The 26,705-nt window shown below is 40.2% G+C and overlaps 1 protein-coding gene across 1 annotated transcript; it reads right to left on the bottom strand.

The window, feature by feature from the left end:
- Nucleotides 1-186: 186 nt before the first annotated feature.
- cnnm2b (cyclin and CBS domain divalent metal cation transport mediator 2b) lies at nt 187-26,678 on the bottom strand. Its single transcript, XM_079552797.1, has 8 exons — nt 25,010-26,678; nt 8,434-8,577; nt 7,648-7,785; nt 6,606-6,775; nt 6,169-6,262; nt 5,585-5,647; nt 4,101-4,279; nt 187-2,271 (listed from the first exon to the last, which is right to left on the bottom strand). The coding sequence occupies exons 1-8, from the start codon at nt 26,478-26,480 to the stop codon at nt 1,990-1,992; spliced, it is 2,541 nt and encodes an 846-aa protein (XP_079408923.1). The 5' UTR covers nt 26,481-26,678; the 3' UTR covers nt 187-1,989.
- Between the last annotated feature and the right edge of the window lie 27 nt (nt 26,679-26,705).

The following is a 26,705-nucleotide window of genomic DNA, read 5'->3' as shown; positions in this document are numbered from 1 at the left end:
AACTGTCCCAAAGAGTGGACTAAGAATTTTCCAGGCACAATGTAACCAACTCTTGTAGCTTATGTGATTGACCCTAAGGCAGATCTCCTGCATAGGAGCACTTCTAAGTAAACAAAAAACATCATTTAGAAACAGATTCTAACATGGATGCAGAAATCCACTGTGGACTTCAGATGTGGAAACAGCGCCCTCTAGTGGCTACATCCAGCAATGTAAAATTTACGTTAGTTTTAATTTAGTGGCCCACAGCACAGAGGAAAGTAGCCAGGCCAGATACATTTACTGTATTAAGAAACATAATAAATATATGGGGCGATATTTAACTCGTTTACACCCTTTAACCCTCAGTATAATTGGTAAAGGCTCGATATTTCTAAACGTCTGACAGTACAAACCTAAAGATTTATTTTATTAAAACATTTGTTAAAGGTGTCATTTATTTTTTTCCCATGCTTGTTTAATTTTTGGTATAATATATTTTTTTAGAATCTCAAGGCCTCGTGAATATATTAAAATAACAGGTTTGTAATGAACATTATGTCTGTTTGAAATTGTTGGCCCAAGAACAACCTTTCCCACGGCAAACTCTAAGCCTTTTGTGGGCCATTGATGATCACAGAAATCTAAGACATACATTTCAATTGAGAATGTTTACAAACATATGGTGCAACTTTTTGAAGTAACATAAATCATCTTTTTGTGTTTTTTACATTCCCTGCTTTTATGAGTAAAGTTCTTACTAGTACAAGACAACTGTGGAAAGACGACACATACAGGAGCAGTAGAACAATGACAGATGGATCCAATAGGTGAGTATAAACATGGAGTCCTTTAATGTAGCGGTTGGTTGTTGCTGTTGTTTGTTTTAGTATTTTGATGGAGGTTCAAGTTAGTTATATGAGGTTATGAATACCGTGCAAATATCCCAATGATTCTGCCTAAAATAGGCAAATGTGCATAGGCGGCGGAGTGTTGGCCCTTGTACTCAAAGCTCAGTGACCTTTTGTGCCTGTGCCGATTGGCAACAAGGCCTCTGCATGAGGTCAAATAGAATCGGAAAGAAGAGTAGCTACTAACAGCGAGTAGATGGCTGTTTTGCAAATCAGTTATACACACACATACAATACAAATATATCTGTCAATTCATAATACAGCAATTTTAAAATCTGTAATCATCTCTTAAATAAATTTCATTGCACTTTGTTAAAATACTTCTGTGATTTTTTTCTTCTTAAAGGCAATTGTGTGATTTTAAGGTGAAAAAGATAATGTTTCATATGCCTGATTCATGATAATAGTAAAAATAATAATCTGTAATATACATTCTGTAAAAGCCTGCCTCATTTACATAAAATGTGTTTATGTCCTTGTCTACATGACGTGTGTACCACACACAGCTCTGTGCACATGCTAGTGCATGCTTTATTTCTTTTTTTCATGTCATATTGGTTCTTCACACATACTTATATACACATAATATTAAAAAATAAATAAATACAGAAAACATTCTTGGTTTGTGGTTCAACACTTTCTTTCGACGCACAAACTGTCGCTCTCTACATTGGGTTTTGAGTTCTTACTGAAGATCTGATCCTCCCTGCAGTTGAGATTTTCCGTTCAAGTCCAGTAAAATGTGGACCAATGTCTTTGGCCTGAGGAGAATTCTCTGTTACAAAAGTAAAGTGGGGAGCTAGTTCATGCGCTCTCATCCCATGGTCCAGGTCTCCCATATGAGCAGACGTGGAGGTCAGATGCAGGGTCCTCTGCAGGTGGACGTGCAGCAGTGAGTGACTGCATTTGAGCGGAGTGTTGGAGTGTCGCCACACCCCTCTCGCAGCCTGGCCTTCCAAAATCTCTAGGACTGTCCTGGGCTCCTGCTGGGGGCAGAGCCATCTCCACCCACCTCCACACTTTCTCATCACCTACTCCAGCCCATGAGTCTGCTGAGACCAGGCGGAGTTGCTGGATTTCCACTGGTGTCGGCTGGTGCTAAATAGGTCCCTCATTGTGGGCACTGTGATTACTCCTATTGAGGCTCACACAGTTCAGTTGCTGGTTTAGTAAATGGGCAGTCTCATTGCCTACTGCTATAGCTACTGCAGGAGAACTGCTGCTGGTGCAAGTGGAAGTGGGAACCACTGTAGGTGTCTCTACTCCATCATGGAGCTCTGTCAGTGTTAGCTCAATTTTAGTAAATTCACTGTCCGTGGACTGGGGTGTTTTGTCCATTCGTGAAGCCATCACTGCATTCTGGTACTGCTGCCGGGTAACCTTAGTACATAAAAAGAAAAAGAGGTTCAGCAAAATAAAAATATGAAGTCATTATATTTATTAATACAGTTCACGTTTCTGATACATTTCTATTGTTGCTCTCCATCCGCTGCAAGAATTTTTCTTTAATTTTAACTTTATTTTAACTTTATTTAACCAGGAAAGTTCCACTGAGCTCAAGAATCTCTTTTACAGGGGAGTCCTGGCCCCAGAAGGGAACCTGTTGTACATGTTTTAGTGGTAGGGGAAACCGGAGTACCTGGAGGTAATCCGAGCAGTAAAAAGATATTATTGCGCGGACGCCAAAGTGCTCCTAAGGCGTTATTATTATGCCTTACAATATAGTTCCCCTTTTTATCCGCTTAGAAAATCAACATGTTTTATTTTGTTTTATTACTATTATATTATTATTATTATTATATTATCATACCGTATTTAAATAGGGGAAACGTGGAACAACTTGGTCGCTTCTAACTTCACCCCCGTTTGGCCCCATAGAGGAGAGGAGGAGAGGCTAAATCTTTTTGTGTGACTGAGGGCAAACGTAAAGACCAGACAGGTACTCATTAACTCGTCTAAGATCAAGTAAGAACATATCTCAGCATTGAAAAACGGTGGCCTGTTCCTTTAGCAGCAACCATAAGATGCACAAGGTGCTTCACAGAGTTCGCAGGTTCTGCATCAAAAGTGAGTACTATTAAGCCCTGATTTAAAGACAGACGGCTCAGTAATAGACTGCAGTACAGCTGGACGAGTGGCTCAATCACCCCACATCTTACAACATGACATAAGGACCACCAGAGATGATTTTTCTGAGGCTTGACTGGACACTGGCCATTGATGGCTATAAACATGCATAAAACCAAAAAAATATCTTCTCATCGGCCTACAGGTTCTGCTACCTGGCATATACAGGTTTTTTCCAGTTTTCTTGAAATTTGAGTATGGTAGTTAATGAAGGACCTTTCCCAACTCTGTCGCAGAAGTTCCCATAAAAAACCTCAGTGTATGTGTGAGCGTGTCAAACAAGGGGAAGGAAGGGTGATGGTATGGGGCTGTTTGCTTAAAACAGGGTTGGTGATTTTTAGAGTAAACAGTCAGGCACCTCAAACAAAAATGGCCTATTGGTCAGGGGTTCCCCATACAGCAGGATAATAATCCAAAACACAAGTCCAAGTAGTGCCGGAACAACCTTTAAATTAAATGAGAAAAAAAACATGGCGAGTCCAGCACTATCTCCAGATGCAGCTAAGACTTTAGGGTTTGGGATGAGCAGGACAGAAAAGTGAAAGCAAAGCAGCTCACAGGAATGTCACAAGTGCATTCAATTGTTATATCTGCCAAAGCTGTCTACTTTGATGAGTCAAAGGTTTAGAATACAGCAAATGAAACATTTCCGTCACACAGTGAGGGTGGATCAGTCAGAAGCTGCTCTGCAAATGTGTACATATTATTATTATTACAGAGGTATTGGATGGGATTAGTTGGCACAATTTTCCTCATCAAAATGCAGGAGCCTGTGCACGTCAAAAACTTTTTTCATTCCCATCTGATCCAAGGAGACAGTTCTTTAAGCTTAAATACTTTTGCTGAACAATCTAGTCCTGCAAGTGAAGGAACTTATGAAAACATTTTTGCTTTTGTTGAGAATGTGTTTGTTTATGCAAATTGTCTTGGTCAAATTAAAAATTGCATTGCATTTTTTAATAACTATCAAATTCAGAATCACGTCACTCATTGGTCAGTGAGTAGCTTCCGTTTAGATTATTATTTAGCCGTACATAGTGTATAAAACACAATCCATTAGTTAAAACATTCTTTGTATTTACCTTCATGTATTGCAGGTCTGATCGCGCTCGCACCGAGTAGTCTGGGATGTAAATCTGTAGGAAGGAGTTGAGCTGGTTGTTGCTGCTCCCAAGGGTCGGTGTGATGGCATCTATCCGGTCGCTTCTGTTCAGAGAGTCTGAGTGGTTCAGCCCAAACGGCCGCGGGGGAGATTTATTCTCTGTAGAAAGAGGACATTGTTTACAATGTCAGCATACAAACAACACACAGCAGTCATAACTCACAGATGGTCAATTATTTTAACAGGGTAGTAATAGAGGATCCAGTTGCACTTGTTTTAGTAGAAGTGTTAAGTATCTGGATGACATCAATGCAGCCATGGCAAACTCATGCAAACTCCACTCAGAAAGACCTCTCATCTGTTATACAGTAATAACAAGCAACTACACAAGGAGTGAAAGGAATGGTTGAATCTCAGATTTGTTATTTGCTACGTGCTATTCATTAAAGTTCTTCAGGTTAAGCCTGTTCGATCTTCCAAAATAACATTTCTTAAAATCATTGTCTCAGCATTTAGACACATTACGCGTCTCTGCTGCTAGTTCCAACTACGATGCATCTCTCACACAACACTTGTTTTATGTTTTTTTGCTTTTTAATTAAAGCCAGATTATGTTTTCCACTTCTTAAATAACCCAAGTGAAAATCACACACAACAAAGTGGAAACAGCTTTGCCAACACTAATGCTACTACGCTGACTGGAATGTATGTAATCCCATGTTGGAATATGCGCGTGTGTGAGACAGCAAGGCGTGTGCGAATGTGAACTCTCGCCAACAAGTACTCCACTTTCTATGTGCTGTGAGGCCTGTGTTGTAAAAACAATTTATCGACGAAAGTGTATCCTATCAAAAACAGAATGTTCAGTGTGTTCACATGGACATGTGTGTGCTCAATGGTGTCCAGCAGGGGGCTGTAGCTGTAGGTCTTGTTTGTGCAGTGGAGGGGTTAAAGGTTAGGGGCGATGGAGGAGGAGCCTAGGCTGCTTTGGGGCCTCCAGTCTCAAGCACTATTCGGGCCCTTGACAAATGGCAGGAGGATGTGGGTGTACAGTCTGAAGTGTTTTATTGTCACTACTTTCTCTCCTCTTCCCTTCGTTAACATACTGTACATGTGTGACTTGTGAGAAGCATTTGGCTTTAAAACATGATCAAATAAGATCAGTAATCAGAAAGGCGAGACAAAAACACTGGCAATCAGAATTAACCGGTATTGTTTCACATAATAAAAGCTTTATAGTAGTCGAGCTGCACAATAATAGGAATAAACAACAAGGCGGTGGCTTTTACTTTTTTCAACGCCAAAAAAATCTGATCCCCAGATATGCCAAATAATTACGACACAAGAGGGGACCAAGAACTTGAGCATAAAAGTAGTAATTAGCACATTACACAAACTAGTTTTAGGAGCATATTGTGCAGCTCTGATTTGGAGACACAAAAAAAGGAGAAAAACCTACTTTACCTGGAGATCCTGCTAATGACTCAGTCCTACTGACAACGAAAGTGCGAGACAAGGACAGAGGAACTGGACAGAAAAACAAAAGAAATGGTAGAAAGGTATAATCAGTTAGAGGTCATTCATTACTGATTGAGTCTCAAGTCAACAGAGATTCCACAGATTCAAGTAAAAGAACGGTCCTGTAGTTTTTCACCAGTAGGTGTCTCCAGGATCATCGCAGCAGAAGATAACAGATAGGGATAAATCAAACTTATGAATGAACTGAGAATTAGGAGGTGACGCTTTCTCATGACGTCACTCAAACTGCGACCTGTATTATCGATTGGTATATTTCAATTACTACATTTCTGAACACAAACGTTTCTTTGCACGAAAAAAAAAAAAAAAATCCACGAGCACCAACAAATATAATTGATTTGAAAAGACAGATATAATATATGATTCGATTATCCCATAAACTGCTTATTAACTGTTTTGATTTAAAATAGATTAAAATTGAAAAAAATAAACCAGCTCACCATGGTGTATATGTACTGTATGACATGTACTGTTTACCAAATATTAAACCATTTGGACAGTGGTCTTACCTGGAGCGGCTGTCAAAGCCATCATCCCATAGAAGGAGAACGGTCCTGCTTCAAACTTCATTCCTTCTTTTCCTGCCTCCACCTCCACTTTTCCCTGTGAATACAACATGAATACTTAATCACACACATTGATGTGTGTCCCTTTGTTTGTGTCACTAATTAGCTGTTCATCTAAAATAACATGGTTGGTAGCTTTTATCCCAACTGCCTTGCGGTACAATCATACCACGCATACCTTTGCAGCATGCGTGGCCCCTGTGGGAACAAACATCTCTCTTAGATCGATGGCTTTACCATGAAAAACAGCAGGACTATGGAAAACAACAGCAGCGGCTGCAGCAGCTGTAAAGGGTTTAATCTGACAGTCACACAGAGTAATAGAAGCTGTCTGATGTTTCATGTGTTTTGTGTTGAGTGAGTTGCAGTAGGACATGCACCTGCAGGATGAGGATAAAGTAGTCCACTGGTTTGTTCCTGTGGTAGAGGTAGTGCTCTGCTGCTCGCTTGTTTTTTTCGTCGTATTTCAATTCCTGGATGACATTTGGGTGCTTCAGCAAACGGAGCAGGATCTTTTCTGACATTTGCACGGGTGCAAAAGGCTCAACCTCTGCAAAGGTGAAACAAGACAGTAAGCAAAAGTAGATAGAAAATCAATCAACTGAAAAACATACACAAAAAGCTCTGAAGCTCCAGGATAGACAGCAAATTAAACACATTTGATGAAGAAACACACCTTCATAATAACCATGTTAAACAGGTACACATCATCATTAATGCTTTAATGAACCTATTGTTTGAGGTTGTAGAGGTATGCGCTTACATCACATCAACAGAACCCTCAGCATTCCAGACTGACTGTCAAAACAAATAATACCAACGTAGAACTGACACTCATTCTGCTTCTGTTGCCATATTTTTGCAATGCTGTGACATCACCTGCATACCCTCTAAACACAGCAGTGGTGATATGTGTCAGCTAGCAGCTGGCTCCACCACAGGGAACTCCACACACTAATACGTCTTTAGAGGAACTTAATGCTTAGCTGCAGGGTTAAAGTTCTAAAGCCCCAGCTGCAGTGGCTGTAGTGACACTTCAGTGGTTTCACAGACACTGGTCAGGTTCTTGGTTCTGATATAACTGCAGAGCTGATTATAAATGTGATAATGAAAGATATAATGAAATTGTGAAATATTTAACGGATGAATGAGCAGGGAGGCATTAGCCCCCGTCACAATGTCCAAACCACATATGTGCTTGGTTGGGGCAGATGTCCTGTGCCAGACCTCAAGCGCTCACACAAAGATGCATACCAACTTCACACGACAAAGCACAGATAGTCATTCTACACACATCGTCACTCCTCCCTACTCCCCCTGGCTCAGAGACACAAACAGACTCGCACACTCTCTGTCCCTCAATGCAGCGCTGGGGGCTGAGGGCACACAGGGGGAAGTCAAGCAGCAACACAGCCCACTTGCCTGTTGCCAGGAAACGCAGGGTAGCGAGCAGAAGCTGAGGTGATATTTTAACTTTCATTTCATTGTCGGTCGGCTTAAAGGCAGAAAAATCTTGTTTCCTCTCTCGATGGGTAATTTTCTTCTTTGTTTTGTTGTCGGCTGAGGAGAGATAATCACAAATAAGACACAAGTATCATGGTCAAACTTTGTGCAAGAGAGTGTACACTGACGCCACACTGTGTAACATTTCACCCATTAAAAATCAAGCCTTCATTTTAAAGAGGAGTATCTTTACAGTGAGTGGCTTTTGTCTCGTAACTGTGATGGGATGGGAATATCACCAGCTTGAGTTCATGAGAGATGCAGCTGCTTTGCTCGACTCCCGGTCAAATATTAGGGTTAAATGTGTTCTCTTCCAGTAGCTTGCAAAAATAGAAGTTGTTGTTGAGCTGATCATTGCTATTGCTGGCATTGCTTTTGTTTTGAGCTTTGCAAACGTTTATCTGCACTTGTGACATGGCAACAAATGACCTGCAATGCCCCGCAGAGTGGTTTTATGTTACCCAAAATTAATTTAGTGTTTTTTTTTGAGAAATCGGTGGCATTAGTATTTAAGTCTGTGTTAATTTGATTTCTGTGTCTTCATTAATACAAAAGTGCAATCAGACAAACTCTCATTTCAAACTGTATTTCCAAATGTGTTTATTGTTGTTGCTTAAATTCTTGGGAAATGCTGATGTTTTAATGTGAATGCACAAAACAATGAACATTGCTTTTGTATTGTGAAAACTTGAGGACAGAACCTACTGTATAAGTCAGTCTCGTCAAGAATCTCAGACTTGATGATTTCTTCAATGACATCCTCCAGTGTCACAATCCCCAGAACCTCATAGAAAGGGTCTCCCTCGCCCTCATTGTTCACCCTCTGAACAATGGCAAGGTGGGACTTTCCTGAAGAAATAAACACACTGACATTTAGTGAGGGCACAGACCCAGACTACAGTTTCTTTAAAACATCCTTATGCTACGATGACACTGAGCAGTCTTCATCGCTTCCTCGCTCTTCTTTACACATGCAACCCACAAAAACCTGCATTCAACTGTTTGCAGAAATACAGTGAGAAGTAAAATGCTAAACAAATTCTTTGCCTTTTCTCAGCTTGTGATCATTTAAAAGGAATTTTCCAGAGGCCCAAGCTAATATTAGCCCGAGCAAAATGAAGTTTCCACTCTGCCTCTGCGTTATTCTCACCAAAGGAAGGAACCGACCGGCCGAAGCCTCCTCCGTGTGATCAGATTGTCTTGAATGGGTCATTTGCATGCAGAAACACCGCAGAGTAAATAGCTGAGGCTGTCCAGTGTGTGTGCATGGGAGTGCATGATTAATTTGTGTTTTGGAAAAAGCATGACTCGGCGAGGGTCAGGATGCTGTTTCAGCTCCTGAGTGCAACGTGAAGAAATGCTTTATTGTACTGCAGCACTGTGACAGCACAGTGATGCTGTTTCAGTGGTATTTCACAGACTTAAGGCCTAATTTACTAAGTGTTTGCCCACATGCAAAGTAGATGCTTGAGTGTGCTATATTGGAACAAGAAGCAAGTGCAGTAGAGTAGAGTACATTTTTGTCTCTCAGAAACACTCGTCCACATCAGATTTGCGCCACTAACTATATACAGTTACATAAACAGTTTCTAATTTAAATCAGGTGCAACCAGACGTTATCACATCACAGAATATGTTGAAAACACAGCAAACACAGGGGGGGAGTCCCCCTGCTTCACTTTGCCACAGCTCACAGCTGTTTGCTTGAACAATTTGGTTGTGCAGGAGGGATTGTGAGAGCAAGAAACGAGTTTGGGTCAAAAATAAAAATTACACTGTTTGAACCGGAAACATCAGCTTTAATCACCTGTGTGGCAACAAGACGGGACAATTCTTTTTATTCACTATTATTCTTATTATTCTTATTTGATATCATTGCCAATTGTGACAGCTGCGGGCAATGAGCCAAAGACAAATTTCCTCATTGAGGACAATAAAGTTTATCCATCCATCCAATTAACAGTATAATTGCACAGCACCGACTTCTGTTTTAAAGTGTGCATTATAAGGCTTCAAATGGGACAAAACATTTGGTGAACCTTTAGTAGAAATGCAGTAGAAAGTGATATAATTATCTTTCAAATGTAGTGGAGTAAAAGCGATACGTTTTCGATAAAAATACAACTGAAGTAAAGTACAGATCCTTGAAAAACGCTACTTAAGCAGAGTACTTAAGTAGATTTACTTCGTCACAGAGCCCTTTTGTACCTGGCGTAGTCAACCAGTGCCCAACTATCACTGCCGAAAATTATCAACCTTTAGAGAATTACTTTAAATGTCCTTGTGAGGGTAGCCTTGGTTACACACACGAAACGGCACAATGGTGCAGTGGTTTGCTTGTTCTCCCCGTGTCTGTGTAGGTTTCCTCCAGGTACTCAGGTTTTCCCCCACTAAAAACATGTTCCATAGGTTTCCGTCTGGGGCCAGGACTGGAATTCAGTGGGATTTTGCTGGTTAAACAATGGTCAAATAAACAAAAATAAAATAAACATGTTTCTTGGGGGGTTTCCAGGGACCCTCATAGAATCTGATAGGCCACCCCTGGTGCAACCTTATCTGGGGTGAAGTAGTATCAGAAATACTCATACAGGATAATGGATAAAAAAGTAATATACAGTAACAGTGTGTGTGGTAGGCTGTTGTGATCACCTTTAGTGCAAAGCAAAAATGTATGTATTCATTTATTTCTCTGTGTTCTGCTGCTCACAAATGCTAATATTAGCCACAACCTGACCTTGTGTAGACGCTGCACTTTAATAACCAGTCACGTCATGTTAATGTTAGGCTAGGACAAAATGAAGGAATGACCCCTTTTCTCTTCAGATATCATTGACACATTTACGATGTTACATGGGGTCGGTCTTAACTGACCTTTGTGGTTAGAGCAATCAGGCCTCAGAAGTCCTTGAGCCTGCAATTACTCTACACTGCAGTGAAGAGGAAGCTGGAGCAGAGAAAACAGATCAATGCCTACTTTACTGTACTGACCAGCACTTCTCATTCCCTCAGCTCCTGTGAGACTTCACTGTTTCACACAGAAAACACAGGTACAGCGATGGCCGACTGACACATGAGCTCACAACATTAGAAAGGATATTTAATCAGTACAAAAATAACGTCAGGAATAGAAAAGTGGCTTTGAGATTTTTACGTAATACATTGTATTTGTAACCAATTAGAGCTTTAGGCAATATAACCTCACCTTCTGACACAGAAAACAGCTCGACCTCTAACCTTTAAGCTAACTGGCTGATAAGTCGCGAGGACATCACAGAAAGTGATTGAAGTACTTGTGTCTGCAAACACACTAAGCACACAATGTGATTGACCTGCACAAACAGTTCTAGGATGTTTGTTCTCATTAGAAACAACTGATGAATCTTTTTCTTTATTGATTAGAATAAACAGGCTAAAACGAGTAGAGAAACAACGGAGTGTTTATGACTCTAGTCAGGGAAGAAAAGCCTCAATTAATGAACCTTTGCTTGTATTGTATTGTACATAGATGCGTCACCTTTGTGTTTGGTGCAGAGACTTGAGCTGCTATACTGTTTTCTTTTCTTGTTGTACACAGTGTGCAAAAGGCAAAACACATTTGAAAGTAATCACCAAAACTGTAAACTACATGTAACATTCGACCAACATGTTTTATCTATTACTGGTTATTGCAGATCAACTATTAGAGACAGTGACAAACAAAGTAGCCATTATGGTGGTGGGTTTAGTGGAGATGGAGTGGGACAAGGGTTTGTCAAGTGAGACCCTAGAGCCTTGGCAGAGGCTGTCCATTTGTCAAGGACCCTATCTGGGTAATCCAAAACCCAGGCCCAAGACGGGTTGAATCTTTTAAAAACGTACAGGTTATCTGTGGTGTAGGACAGTATTGATGCACACTGCCAGAACACATGTGCATAATGTATATTGCATCAATTAACATTAACAAAAACATTCCACATCAAATATGTAAATCGTATAAGTAAATGTACATTACTACTGAGAATAGGCAGTCGGTCAACACATACAGAGTTTATCTATCTATGCCCCTCACCCAGGCCTGAGAACCTCCAGCCCGGCCATCAGAGACTACACTGGGTGATCTTTTCCAACATTCCCAGCTTATTTATGGAATGTAGCTTTGTTATATTTTTCCATAGTGCAATTTGACCCTAAAAATAGTTACTTAAGGCAGGAGTAAGAAGGGTCGGTATCTGGAGTGGACCCTCATCAATGCCCCCTCCCTGTCTAACTCTCCTCCCATTTTTCCAAATATTTCAGCTCTGACAAATATAGTGCAATGTCAGGGTGATGGGAACCGATCAGTTATTTTAAATCTACCTCTCGTGAAAAAATGCAGCAGTTTCCAGTCACTCTGACCCATTTTTCCACTGGCTAGTGTCATCGTGAACAAGCCAAAGCATACGAGGGCTCATGATGTCGTCACGTTTGGGCTTTGGCAGACAACATGAAGCTCTATAACAGTCAAAAACAATGTTCACAAACAGAGCGTTGCTTCCCTTGCACTGTAAAAGAGATACAATTTAAACAAACTGTGCAACATGCCTGAATGCATCAGCTGTTTGCCGACTGCTCACCAAAACATCCGGTGGAAATCATGGACGTAAACAACCACAGTGATCACAGTTATTATTTCAGCTTTTTTGTTGCAAATTAAGAGCAGGACCAAAGATGGAGGATTGGAATCTTTGGTCTTAACTCTCTCATATGTGAGAAAGATTTAACATGGACATGATTCTGACTTAGACTCAGCCAAACAGTGCCTTTGCTCTGCCCAAGCCGGTCAGATCTCAGAAGCTAAGCAGGAAGGCCCTGGCTGATACTTGGATGGGAGACATTTGGGAACATCAAGAAGCCTGAGTGAATGTGGTGAGTGAGTGATTGGTGGTGGTCGGAGGTCAGTCTACCCCAGGGCAGCTGTGGCTACAATAATATCTTACCATCACTGTGTATATAGTGAATGAATAATGCACAAAATTGTAAAGCGACTAGTGCTATGCATTATTATTGTGGTGACTAGACATACAAATACTAGATGAATTCAACTAGGGATGTTACGATTCAACATTTTTGAGTCACAATTATTGTGAGGAAAGATATTTTACGATTATTCACGATTAGCAAAATTAAAGAGGAAAATCTTGAAAATGTCTCAAAACCTTTACAGTCCTGTCTAAATGTTCATAAAAGAGAAGCAAGACATACAAACACGTACATTTTCATATTTATTTAAGGGTTGTTTTAATGTTATTTTCTATCTTTATGCTTTTGTCATTATATTAAAAAAGTAAAATAATATACAAGGAAGCAAATTTATGTGGATGTTTTCGAAAGATCTATTTCTGTCCATGTGCTCACACAGTTCGACACATGTTGATTTTTGCATGATATAAACGTGGCTGCACATGATTCTTTTGGGACTCTTCCTTTGGCAACTATGAAAATGGATAAGATTTGCACATTTGACTATTGAAGCTGCCATTGACTTCATGTGTTTTGGAGCAGATTTTACACTAATGATGAGTGCGCATAAATAACTCATGAGACGATTTACCCTGGGCCCTAAAATTCTTACGATTAACCTAACGTGAGCTTTTATAACCACGGTAATTGTAAAATCGGTTATTCTTGCCATCCATAAATTCAACCTTAGTTGGGGTTGGACACCATGGCAAAAAATAAATCATCATTTTCTTTCTCAAACTGATTCATCACGATGTAGAATTTTATTTAAAATATAATTCTTTTTTTCTTTCTTAACCTCTTAACCTCCACCTAAACCGAGAACATTTTCTCCAGTTTGGCATGACCCAAAAAAAGTGTCAAAATAGCAACGAAAACGAGACGAAGAAACAAGGGGAACAAAAAGTGATTAAAAAAAGCCACGAAGGAGGGACAAAAACAAGATGAAAACGCAACAAAAGAGTGACAAAAACAAGATGAAAACGCAACAAAAGAGTGACAAAAACAAGATGAAAACGCGACAAAAGAGTGACAATAACAAAATGAAAACGCAACAAAAGAGTGACAAAAACAAGATGAAAACGCGACAAAAGAGTGACAATAACAAAATGAAAACGCAACAAAAGAGTGACAAAAACAAGATGAAAACGCAACAAAAGAGTGACAATAACAAAATGAAAACGTAACAAAAGAGTGACAAAAACAAGATGAAAACGCGACAAAAGAGTGACAATAACAAGATGAAAAACGCAACAAAAGAGTGACAAAAACAAGATGAAAACGAAACAAAAGAGTGACAAAAACAAAATGAAAACGAAACAAAAGAGTGACAATAACAAAATGAAAACGAAACAAAAGAGTGACAAAAACAAGATGAAAACGCAACAAAAGAGGGACAATAACAAAATGAAAACGCAACAAAAGAGTGACAAAAACAAAATGAACACACAACGAAAGAGTGACAAAAACAAAATGGAAACGCAACAAAAAAGTGACAATAACAAAATGGAAATGCAACAAAAGAGTGACAATAACAAAATGGAAACGCAACAAAAGAGTGACAAAAACAAGATGAAAACACAACAAAAGAGTGACAAAAACAAAATGAAAACGAAACAAGAGTGACAAAAACAAAATGAAAACGAAACAAGAGTGACAAAAACAAAATAAACACGCAACAAAAGAGTGACAATAACAAAATGGAAACGCAATAAAAGAGTGACAATAACAAAATGGAAACGCAACAAAAGAGTGACAAAAACAAGATGAAAACGCAACAAAAGAGTGACAATAACAAAATAGAAACGCAACAAAAGAGTGACAATAACAAAATAGAAACGCAACAAAAGAGTGACAAAAACAAAATGAAAATGCAACAAAAGAGTGACAAAAACAAGATGACAACGCAACAAAAGAGTGACAATAACAAAATGGAAATGCAACAAAAGAGTGACAAAAACAAAATGGAAACACAACAAAAGGGTGACAAAAACAAGATGAAAACACAACAAAAGAGTGACAAAAACAAGATGAAAACGCAACAAAAGAGTGACAAAAACAAGATGAAAACGCAACAAAAGAGGGACAATAACAAAATGAAAACGCAACAAAAGAGTGACAAAAACAAGATGAAAACACAACAAAAGAGTGACAAAAACAAAATGAAAACGAAACAAGAGTGACAAAAACAAAATGAAAACGAAACAAGAGTGACAAAAACAAAATAAACACGCAACAAAAGAGTGACAATAACAAAATGGAAACGCAATAAAAGAGTGACAATAACAAAATGAAAACGCAACAAAAGAGTGACAAAAACAAGATGAAAACACAACGAAAGAGTGACAAAAACAAGATATAAACGCAACAAAAGAGTGACAATAACAAAATGGAAACGCAACAAAAGAGTGACAAAAACAAGATGAAAACGCAACAAAAGAGTGACAATAACAAAATAGAAACGCAACAAAAGAGTGACAAAAACAAAATGAAAATGCAACAAAAGAGTGACAAAAACAAGATGACAACGCAACAAAAGAGTGACAATAACAAAATGGAAATGCAACAAAAGAGTGACAAAAACAAAATGGAAACACAACAACAGTGTGACAAAAACAAGATGAAAACGCAACAAAAGAGTGACAAAAACAAGATGAAAACGCAACAACAGAGTGACAAAAAAGAAACGACAACACGGTAACAAAGTGAGGAAAAAGATCAGTTTAGATGAGCTTTGTAGGTATTAGCTTTCAAATGAAGCGCTACTCGGGCCTATAGTCTGTGAGCTCCAGTCGAGAAGCTTTAGATTTGGGTAAAAGCAAATACATTAACCTCTAACCTCAGCTCAAATATATAATTATGCTCCTCCAGTATCATTTAACACAAAAATCCCCCCTTGTCTCGTCCACGCTCCAACACCAGGTGCTGTTACTGACGATTGGCTGTTAAACTAATGATTATAAACTCCCATGAGACTCCTATTGAGATTATGATTTGGATTCAATTGTCCAGTCTTACCTCTAGTCCAATATATCTATTGAGAAAACCACTGCTTAACACAACACAAATTATTCTGACAAAATCATAATAATCACACAATCTCCACATATTGAACTCTAGTCTACACAAAATACTGTTGATGCCACAGGATTGGCTGTCAACTTGAGTTAAAAAGCCATATGCCATTAATTAGAATCAATTTGATCACAACTCGATTAAACTCGATCTTTTATGCAGCCCCTGACATTAGTTCAGTCAGTGCTCACAGCTAACTGTCATGAAGGGCCTCGTCATAAGATTGTCCTGCACTAGCCTTACACACACACCGCACCGTGCTCAGAGAATGACATTGTTGCTCATTGAGAAACGGCTGCATTTGTTATTGGACAGTCCCCCGGGAGGAGATTCCTCTGGGCCTCTGTCATAAGGAACAGCGTCAATGGGAGAGCAGTAGGAACACACTGCGCTGTAGTCAGGTGCCATTCTGTTAGGTGAAAGTACTGCAACTGCTAAACAGCGAGGAGAGAAATGTATTACTGCAACAAAGTGTCTGTCAATAGATCTAAATTTAACGTGTTTGTCAAACTTACTACTAACATAAAACAGATTATTTTAAAAGGTGGGGTTCCCGTGAGTATTTTGTGAGTTTCAGTCATATCAATACTCAGGGTTCCCACTTTCGGTTTTAGTAGTGGCGCATTGCCCAATCTAATTGATTCTTGACTTTTCAGGCTTTGTGTGTCCAGAGAGTTGTTAAAATAGCTGAAATAGACCGCTTTTGTAATCAAATGGTGTAAATTCTCAGTCATCCAGGTGTTACTTTTTATCTTCTAGGTTTAAAAACAATCTAAATGGACTAATTTTGTGGCCAACTGTTTGGTGGGTTGGCATCTGCCCAAAAAAGTTATTCCAGTTAAATTATTTTTAAACCTAGAGGATAACTTTAGTATTGTAATTGATGAGGTTCACACTCCTAAAGAGTTGAAAACAAACCATGGGAATGCCATACTGTTTTCATAAAGTTGTCTGAGTGCCATAACAGCACACACTGGAATGACAAACAGCCTTGAGCAGCAGTGGCAGATATAACATTTCCTGAAACCACAATCCCCAGTTAAAAAATGTCAGCACTAGACTTATCAAATAAACATAAATGTCAGACTCAACATGTTGCTATTGTCTTGGAGTGTCTGGGAGCTTTTAATACTTGATGTATAACTCAGTCTAACACAAACATTGTGCCATTGGGAGTTTTTGGCCAAAGGGACGTTGTGGCTGAGGCCGCAGTCCATGGAGGGGCGCCACTGGCTGTTTCCCACTTGCTGTTCAATAAGAAAGTGTCAGAAAGAGAACCGAATGACCTACAATGTGTCTATGCAATCACATTAGACCATATCTTCTATTGTTCTGCATCAGTCTCCAGCTCTTTGTTTTCAGGGTTGTATAAATGCAAAGCTTGTGACATTTTCTGGAGCAGATCCAAAGTCTTGGCTCCAGAGAAACGGTTTCTGATGAATAGCTTAAGCTATAGGAGGAAAAAGAGGGACAGGGGCAACCTACCCCTGATTTAAACATCTGCGTATTGAACATTAATCACACACATTGTATAGTCTACATAGTGTGTAGACACTGTAATAGGGACTTTTATGCACAGATAAGCAAAATACTTCTACCTGCACATGAAGGATTACACGATTTCACATCAACACAATATTATTTAAGGTTTTGCCTGAAAATTATATAAGACATAAAAAGATAGATTTTCAATGACTGTTCATTTGTGTATAAGAGTTGCAGGTCAATGCTTGGAATATGGAACTTTGTCTCTTCCTTTGTCAGTAATGTGTCAGATCAGAAGATAAATATTGCAACATTTTAACAACAGTGATAACCATGATAACTTACAAAACATGGAAAGACTTTAAAACCTGTGATATGCACTTTAAGTCACTCACAAATTTAATACAACCAACAATAGATTCAAAGAAATGTTTTGTGGTGTAAAAGAATTACCAAAATAAACATAAAATGTAACTTTATGTTTGATCATTAATTGTCATGGTTTAAGTGTTTGACATGGAAAAGCTTCGTGCAACATTGCAGAATTTAAGTGTCTAAAGTAGGTTCCGTCAGCTTATTGTAAAAAAACGCCATGTCTTTGGGCCTTCTTCTCAGTCCTAGGCCTCTCCCAGTGCCAGTGAATGGAGAGACGGACAGTGTGCCCGGTGTTATCAATGAAGGCAGCCTCTTGGCTCCCCAAAAAGTGCAGCTTGGAAGACTTCCATGGCAGGGCATTAGGCCTGGAGGTTTGTGTCGTTTGTAATTTATAACACTGAGGGAAATGGGCAACAACACAATATATAGAGAAGAGGGAGAGAGGGAATGTGGAGAAGGGGGATGGGACCTCCCAGAGGCTGCAGCACAGCAGCAGAGCTGGTTACCAGGCTAAGTGAGCCGGAGGGCGCCCCGCTCCAAGTCACAGGCCCATCGGACACACAGTTACCTCGAGTGAGAGGACAACCAACACCAATATGAGGAGCTTTAATTATACAGCCCAGCTTGTGAGGAATACATTGGCTGGTCTTAACAACTGAAGTGGTACATTACATAGTTACAGTTGTTGTTGTTGTTTTGCATTCACAGTCTTTTTGACTTAGTGATATGAGATGAACATTTTACAAATGTAATAGATTGCATACAACTGACTTGACATTTGACGTAATGTAAATAATATAAAATTATATTTTTCTTAAGTCCCTCCCGTTGCTGATTCCAGCAACTAATCAGAATGCCTGGGCCGTCACTTTGACCAATGAGAGCTTGATTGTTTACTTTTGAAAGTTTGTTCTCGCTCTCTAATTAGGAGTGGTTTTCTGGTCCAATCAAAAGGGGAGAAACTGGACTGTTCACTTTCAAATTTCACTGCCACTTTCTCCTCACTTGGCAATCTCATAGACAGTCACTTTAATCACTTTTACACCCAGTCCTATGTTAATAAGTTGGTAGAGCGGGTCGTCTCATTATCGGAAGGTCGGGAGTTCAACCGACCTTCCGATAGTGCTCCTCCTCCTGGGGGTGCACTGCCGTTGTGTCCTTGAGCAAGACACTCCCCCCACCTCTCCTCCAGTGTCTGCGTACAATGGTGTATGAATGAGTGCATGAATGGTGAGTGGTTCCTTGCTGTAAAGCGTTTTGAGAGCCTAATGTAGGTGGAAAAGTGCTATATACGTTGAGACCATTAACATATAACACTTAAATGGTGCATGACACCAAAAGTAAATACTAAGCCTAAATACAACTTACCAATTGCACTGGAGTGACAAATCAACATCTAAGAAGCTTCAGTGTAATGTGAGAAAAAGCACCTCGGGAATAAAACTATTTGACTGCATTTGGTGTTTTGATAAACAGCTTATTAAAGGATTGTGGGGGTGGCCGTATAGTAGATTGCATAACAACACCTTAGTAGTGCATAGTTATCAACACTCAGAAACAGGCACAGCTCAGAAATGACCAGAGCCTTACCGTAGAGGCATAGTCAGAGGTTACAAGAACTGAGCCGTTACTAATGGGTCTCCTATTGGGACATTAGGAAAGATGAGATTTGAAGAGACGGGAACAGCAGTGTGGAATGGTTAAAAAATGTGCTGCTGGGGACTTTAGTGGGTGATCACATATTTGGTATAATGAATGACTTGATGCATCAAAGCTGGCCTCTGCAAAACACACATCTCTAACAAAAGCATCTTCTTATTTTCCAGTTACAATACAGCACTTATTCCTCATATAAACATCTCATAAAAAGGTCCTTGTCGCAGCAGAAGACGTCTCAGAACTCATGTGTAAAGTGTCAGAAGAGTTACAAGGTCGGATCGCTGTGAGAATGATCAAAAGTTAGTTTTATCTTCAAAGTAACTTTGTGTTTTCGTGAAAACAGCTCATAGTACTGTTATAAGTCACGCAGCTCTTTGAGCAGGCGCGCACAGGTTGCCAATTGGGTCATGTCTGAAGTCCAATCAACACCAAACAAAGGTTTGTAAGAACCATCCGTTAGAGTGAACTGTATGCTCTCATACAGTGCACTTTAACGTAATTTAATGACTTTTATGTTGATGTTTTATTGATTTTATCTGCTTTCCTGTACTTTTATGCAACTGTGAAGGACTTTGAATTGTCTTGTATATGAATTATGCTCTACAAATAAACTTGCCTTGCCTTGTCTTGCCTCAGCACTTCACATGGGGATACAAAAAGTTATAATTTCAACAATAAGAATTTGTTAGAGTGGGTCTCAATAACTACAACATTTCAGGGTTGAAGGTTTGATTCTCTGGTTGGTCCATAACATTATGCCATGTGTCAGTCTGTGGTGGAAAAATGAAATTAGCTATTTTACAGCAGTTAGCGCTTGTGCTTCACAGCTAAAAGGTCCCGGTTCGATTCCCACCTCGACGGGGCCTTTCTGTGAGGAGTTTGCATTTACTCCTCGTGTCTACATAGGATTCCTCCGGGTATTCCGGTTTCCCCTACCACTAAAAACATGTACAATAGGCCAGACTGAATGTAGTGTGTGAGAGAGTGGGTGGTGGTGGCCGATGGCTCAATCTTGGTAGGCTCGCTTCTGCCAGTCTACCCCAAGGGGCAGCTGTGGCTACAATGGTAGCTTATCACCGTATGGAGTGAATGAGTAATAACTACAGTGAAGCACTTTGAGAAACTTGGTAGCACAGGCTTTTACAGCGCACTAAAAATGTAAGCCATTATTTATGTATAGTATGAGCAAGATGTATAACTGAAATGCTTGGTCTGATTTCTGATGGGACTTTGGCTGGAGGATAAAAAAAACATTTGCCCCTGCAGGTCAGTGTGTGGCAGGGGAATCGATGTAAAGAAAAATCATAATGCCAGATCAGACAGGTTTTGGGAATGCGCACTCCTTCACTGCTGTACTAATCAGGTCTTAGAGGCCTACTCCATGTTGAACCAGAATCTGAAGAATGTAGGCCAAAATACAAACCCAGGCCCTAACACAACAATCTGAGGACAACCAAGAAGATATCAAAAGGCCCAAAGTCGGTCATCACACTTAAATGTGCCAATCAGGCAAACTCATGGACTTACATAATGACTGTCCTCTAATAATGCGAAGGTTCTTAGAATCCAGTGAGGACATGTTTTCATAAAGCCAGTGACTTAGTCTTTGCCATGGCAGAAGATGCTCTCAGTGATGCAAAGCGGTACTGGAAGGTTTGCTGTTGCTTTGGAAGTATGTTTAAACAATTACAACATATCAGCATCCAAATAAGTGTGAGCACTGTGGGAGAATCTATTTGTTTGAAAAAAAAAAAGAAAAAGGGGGTATCACCAGTTCAAGTGCTACAGTAAATGGCTGGAAAAATGTGCTTTCAATCTAGTTTTATCTTTTTCATGTCATGTGTGGACAGCACTTGTTGACTTTGTTTGTTGTAAAGCGCTTCAGAACTAAAACTTGATTGTTTGACTGATTGATTATACCCACATATACATACAAGTGTAGGTACAGTTGTGAATTAAAACTACTTTTTACACACACAAAAATCAACAAGCAAAATGCAGAAAATATGCTTTACTTTACCACAAAGAACCTGTGAAGGCTGCTGAATAGGAATTAAGCATAGATTGGCCTATATTGCAGCAATCAGGAACTAGTTCAAGACATGCCAGGCCACATGTAGACTTTATTACACTGGGTCCAGGGGTTCAGAGAAATGATGGGGCAGTCAAGAAGAGCAGCTACTATGGGCATAAACGGCTCTGTTTGAGTAGAGAGCTAAAAAGTAGAGTAGAAAAAAATGTGTTACTTCAAAACTCGAAATGGCCGGTATAGGTTCATACAAGTGAAAAAAATAATTAGAAGATTGTTAAAAAAGTGCACTAATTTCTGTTATGCAACTTAAACTGTGAAACTCTAATAACTAAAATATACAATGGACTCATTACATGCAAAGTGAGATATGTATAGCCTTTATTTGTTATCCTTTTGATTATTATGGCTCAGTTTGTAAAAACCCCGAATTAAAAATCTCATAAAATTTGAATATTTTGAAAATAGACTGTAAGCCACAATCATCACAATTATAACAAATAAAGGCTATGCATGTCTCACTTTGCATGTAATGATTCTATATCATAGGTTTCACAGTTTAAGTTGAATAACAGAAATGAATGCACTTTTTAACGATATTCTAATTTTCCGAGTTTCACCTGTACACGGAGTATTAGGGGATGGTCTTTCCAGCCCGACAAAATATTGTTTCATATCAGTTTAGGAGCAGCTTGTGCTAAATTAGACGAATGGACAAACCTACTTTCACACAAAATGAAACAGTTAAATGACATAGATGTGGCATTTTGGGCTACTTGGTTCAGTCCCAAGTGGCTCACTTCGACCTACTCATTAAACAGTAAACCTGCAGCTTGACAAGCAAATCTGGGATTACAGTAATTGTGGCTCTCTCAGTCAGAGAGTCATTAATAAATGGGTCAAAAGTTTCCATTGTCTGTCTGCCTCACTTCATAAAGAAGTACATGCCATTTTAGTCTAAAGGTATAGAGATACTGTATTTATCGCGAACATAAGCCTTTTGACATAAAAAAAAATCAAATACAACACATTTCACCATAAACATCAGAGTGAAATAACATGAGCATTTATTAAATAAGCATATAAGCTCAAAAATGACTGGATATGAGTTACATATTACAGTCTTAAAGCCATGTATGCCGTAAAAGATTGTGTGTAGCATTTTCTGTCCCAGACTGTGCAGCGGCAACAGATTAATTAAGAGTGACTTACAATTCAAAGGCTTTGAACCGAGAGTGTGCAGTGCTTAGGTATACGGGAAACTGTGACCCCAGAGCCCTTTCCAAGAACAGACGCACATAACTGAGCACAGAGGGCGAATTCCCTCTGGAGCGTGGCCAAATCCATCTGCACTGAACACATCTGCACTGAACACACCTCCACCGCGCATCACAGACACACTGACATTAACATTTACTTCATAATTACACAGCAATCATGGGACAAGGACACAGAGGTTTGACCTGAGATTTAGGGCCGTACCATCTCAGGTCAAAAAATGTCCTCTGAAAACATTAAAGGGTGCATAAAACCCTGTAGATTAAACCTCTACAAACAGGTTTATTAATAAGTTATTCATATTTACATACAATATTCATTACATGATCTAATCTTTATTTTAAAACATATTTTCAAATCTCGCTATTGGGTTTTTCACCAAATTGAGATTCATGTCAAATTCCAGATGAACTGAAAAAACCTTTTTGTTTGAGAAGTGTCAAACGCAAAGCCACAACGATAACGTTTAATCGTGCTTTGCGAGCTTGATGAGTTTCTTAAAGGGACACTGCGTAACATTTTGGACTATAGTGTTGACATCAGTACAAAACATGTTCCTAATGACCAGCTCTACACAGAAAAGTCTATTACTGCAGTGGGTAATCCAAGGATGGATTTGGATGAGGACCTAACTTGTTCAAATCTTATATTATGCTGACTTTAGTCGACATCGAGCTTGAGACTTACCCACTCCCAGTAAAGTTACAGTCATGTCTGAGCCGCCCACGGCAAAAGCTCATGTTTGTTTGTACATTTATGAGGCATTTTTCAATGATGAAAATATCTGTCATGAAATAAATGCTTGTATTTCTATTTTATTTATTGGGTAAAATTCTATGCAGTGTGGCTTTAAAGAGCAGTGGTGAGCTCAAACTGCTCCATTGCTCCACTATTTATTTACTCACTCACACACTACATTTACACAGGCAAGACTGGCGGCAGTGTCTTGCCCAAGGACACAATGACAGTCGACACCCACAGGAGCCGGGATTCTGATCAGAAGACTGGGTCACTTTCAGATATGCCGGAACTTTGCCAAAAGGAATAAAAGTTTCAGTTTTGTGTGAAATATCTTCCAAAAGTAGATAAATAATACTAAATACATAACAGATAAACTGACAAAAAACTTTCAAAGTGAAGAGTAATTTACAAGCAACGCTGCAATTACAAATAATACTAAAGTACACTTGATTTGCGCCTCAGAACATTGACAAATCCCCTATTTGCATTTTGGATCTAAAACGAGACCCAAGCGTATGTATCTTTGAAATTACTTTGGTCAAAATCACACAGCAAACATTTCTACTATAGATACTACAAGCAGATTATTGAAAACAGGAAACTGGTATGAAAATAAACCTCGCTGACCAGTTAGTTTGTGTTATGTAATGCTAATTTGGCTTTTAATCCTGCGCTTTGTTTCTGATAGAGGTGATTATCGTGTTATTCCTTTGAAATGATTCTTCTTCTTACAGACCATATTTATCCTATTTACTAATATTTTTTTTGTAATAATAAGCACACAACATATTAATTATCAAAAGCATGTTTGCATTAGTGACCAGTTAACCGGTTATTGGCTGTATATCGGGACATTTGGGAGCTTAAACTCAGCAACAACAGTGGTTGAGGTAAACAATATTTTCACACACCCTGCGCATACACACAGACAGCACATGGGGACTGGATGGTGTTAGGCTGTTATTCATTATCCACACGACTGCATTCCCGGGCTGGACAAAAGAAGCTATCACCACCATCATTTCAGAGGCAAGCGCAAGAGAGGTACAAGGGACTTAAGCAGGTTCTCAAACGAGATGCCCCATGTGATAACCTGAGCAGCGGCATTGCACCATTCCCACATGTCCCAGTGCGTTCATTGGCTCAGAGGGAGGGGAGAGAGGCACAACAATGAATGAATGAGAGGTGGGCAGTAGGAGGAGAAAAGGAGGCGAGAAAGAAAGAGAAACAGTTTGAACATTAACATTGACTGGAAGTGATGGGGAGATAAGGCCCCCTGCTTGGAGTGTACAGGAAGTGACCAGCGGGACCGTGACAAGCATCCCTCACTGACGTCGGTAAGCACTCCGACTACTACGCCCATCTATCAATGACTACCTGGAGACTCACAAAGGCTTGAAGAATCATCCTTGAATATCTGGCTTGCATTTCTTTTTTGGATTGGAAGTGTGTCTAGGGCTTCAAAAGTGATCTAAAGTTTTGATGTAATTACTATATTATGCATGAATGGTGAATAACAATAATGCAACTTTACTAATCATAATAATACTTTATATTTCATAATAAAACACTTTATTTTCTAGTTCAAACAACTTTATTTTGCTTCCTTTCTGTTTATCAATAAGACATGAGACAATAAAAGATGAAAATGGCTTGGCTCACCTTTTTTAAACTCCTCCAGCATCGCATCCAGTTTGGTGTCATTGAAGACAAAGTGCAGCGGGTGGCTGTAAAACTTGGTGATGGTTTTGAGAGGGGTGCAGTCGTCGGGATCCACAAAGGCCAGGTCTTTAACGAACAACTGATCCACTATATTAGACCTCTCGCCCTCAAATACAGGGATCCTGGTGTAGCCACTCTTCATGATCTCAGACATGGTGTTGAAGTCCAGGGTGGTGTCAGCTGGGATCATGAAGCAGTCCCTCAGGGGGGTCATGACATCCTCCACTGTCTTAGTCCTGAGCTCCAGCGCACCCTGGATGATGTTCAGCTCTTCCTTCACCAGGTCATTATAGGGGTCTGTCACACGCAGCATCTCCAGCAGCTTCTCCCGGTTGTAAACAGTGCCTATCTCCTGTCCTAGCAGGTAGTCCAGGAGTTTACTGACAGGATAGGATGCAGGAAAGGTGAGCAGCATAAAGAACTTGGTGAGAAAGATGGTGTTTGCTCCAACTGCCAGCCCATGTCTGGAGCAGATGGCCTGTGGCACTATCTCCCCAAAAATGACTATTCCAATAGTGGACATGACCACAGCAATAAGCCCTGACCCTGCAATGTCATCCAGCAGGATGGTCAGTGTGGTGTTGACCAACACGTTCCCCAAAAGAAGAGAGCACAATAAGTAATTCCCTTGGCTCCTGACCGGCTCGATCTTTTTGGCATAGGTTTTCTCCCTCTCTGTGCCGCAGTTCTGGACTATCTGGAGCTCCATGGGGTCCAGAGCCATGAGCCCCAGGTTCAAACCACTGAACATCCCAGACAAACACAGGAGCATAGAGATGAAGATTACCTGCAGCCAGAAGGGCAGTAGAAACTTTTTCTCCTCCACCACTATCACTTTGGTGTCATCGCCGTCATGGTATATCCAGGTATTCTCTGACCAAGGGTCATTGGACCCGGCAGGAGTCGAGGTGGCAATGCAAAGGTAATAAGCTTTGCTTCTCTCAGTTTTTCTGAGAGGTTTAACCTCAATTTCAACAATCCCTGACGTCTTTCGGTTTAAAATAATGTTGGGCAAAATAATAAGATCTGACGTCCTAATGCCACACGGGTGAGAGTTGGACAGGTCCTCGTGGCTCTCCCCAGAGCTGTCAAGGCTCCCCACCGGCCGGCTCCGCTCGTGTTCCGTAAAGGCAATTCTGGACCATGTCTCGTTGTTGATGTTCTGGCCGTAGACCCTTAGTTTGACCCGGGAACGCTCACTCACCCGCAGGTAGCCCCTATCCATGAACGAAATGTCGTCCGTGTCCTCCAGGCGCAACCCGATGATGACGGTCTCCTCGGAGTTTTCCTTGCCACTTGTGGGGGTGACACAACAGCCAGTGACAGTCAAAAAAATCAACGCCAGAGCTCGGACCCGGTAAAGGGACGCCATTTTTGCAGGAGTGGGTTCTCGGGATACGGGCTTTGCCATATTGATGACTGAATGGAAAGGGCAATCGGCGATCAAAAGCAGTCGGAGCCCGCCTTCATCTCCACCGCGGCTGTCGTAACTTGCGCATCTGGGCCTGCTCTTTCCCACTACGTGTCCGACACTGAGGACCAAAAGCGCAGGCTTATGGGCCAACTCGTGCCCCTTCTGATGTCCCCGAGACAGGCGACGGCTAAGACCAATCAGTGGCCCTTGTTGCCCGGTGGG

This window comes from Gobius niger, assembly GCF_951799975.1.
Source record: "Gobius niger genome assembly, chromosome: 3".
NCBI classification, from domain to species: Eukaryota; Metazoa; Chordata; class Actinopteri; order Gobiiformes; family Gobiidae; genus Gobius; species Gobius niger.
This window is presented reverse-complemented; position numbering and strand designations above follow the sequence as displayed.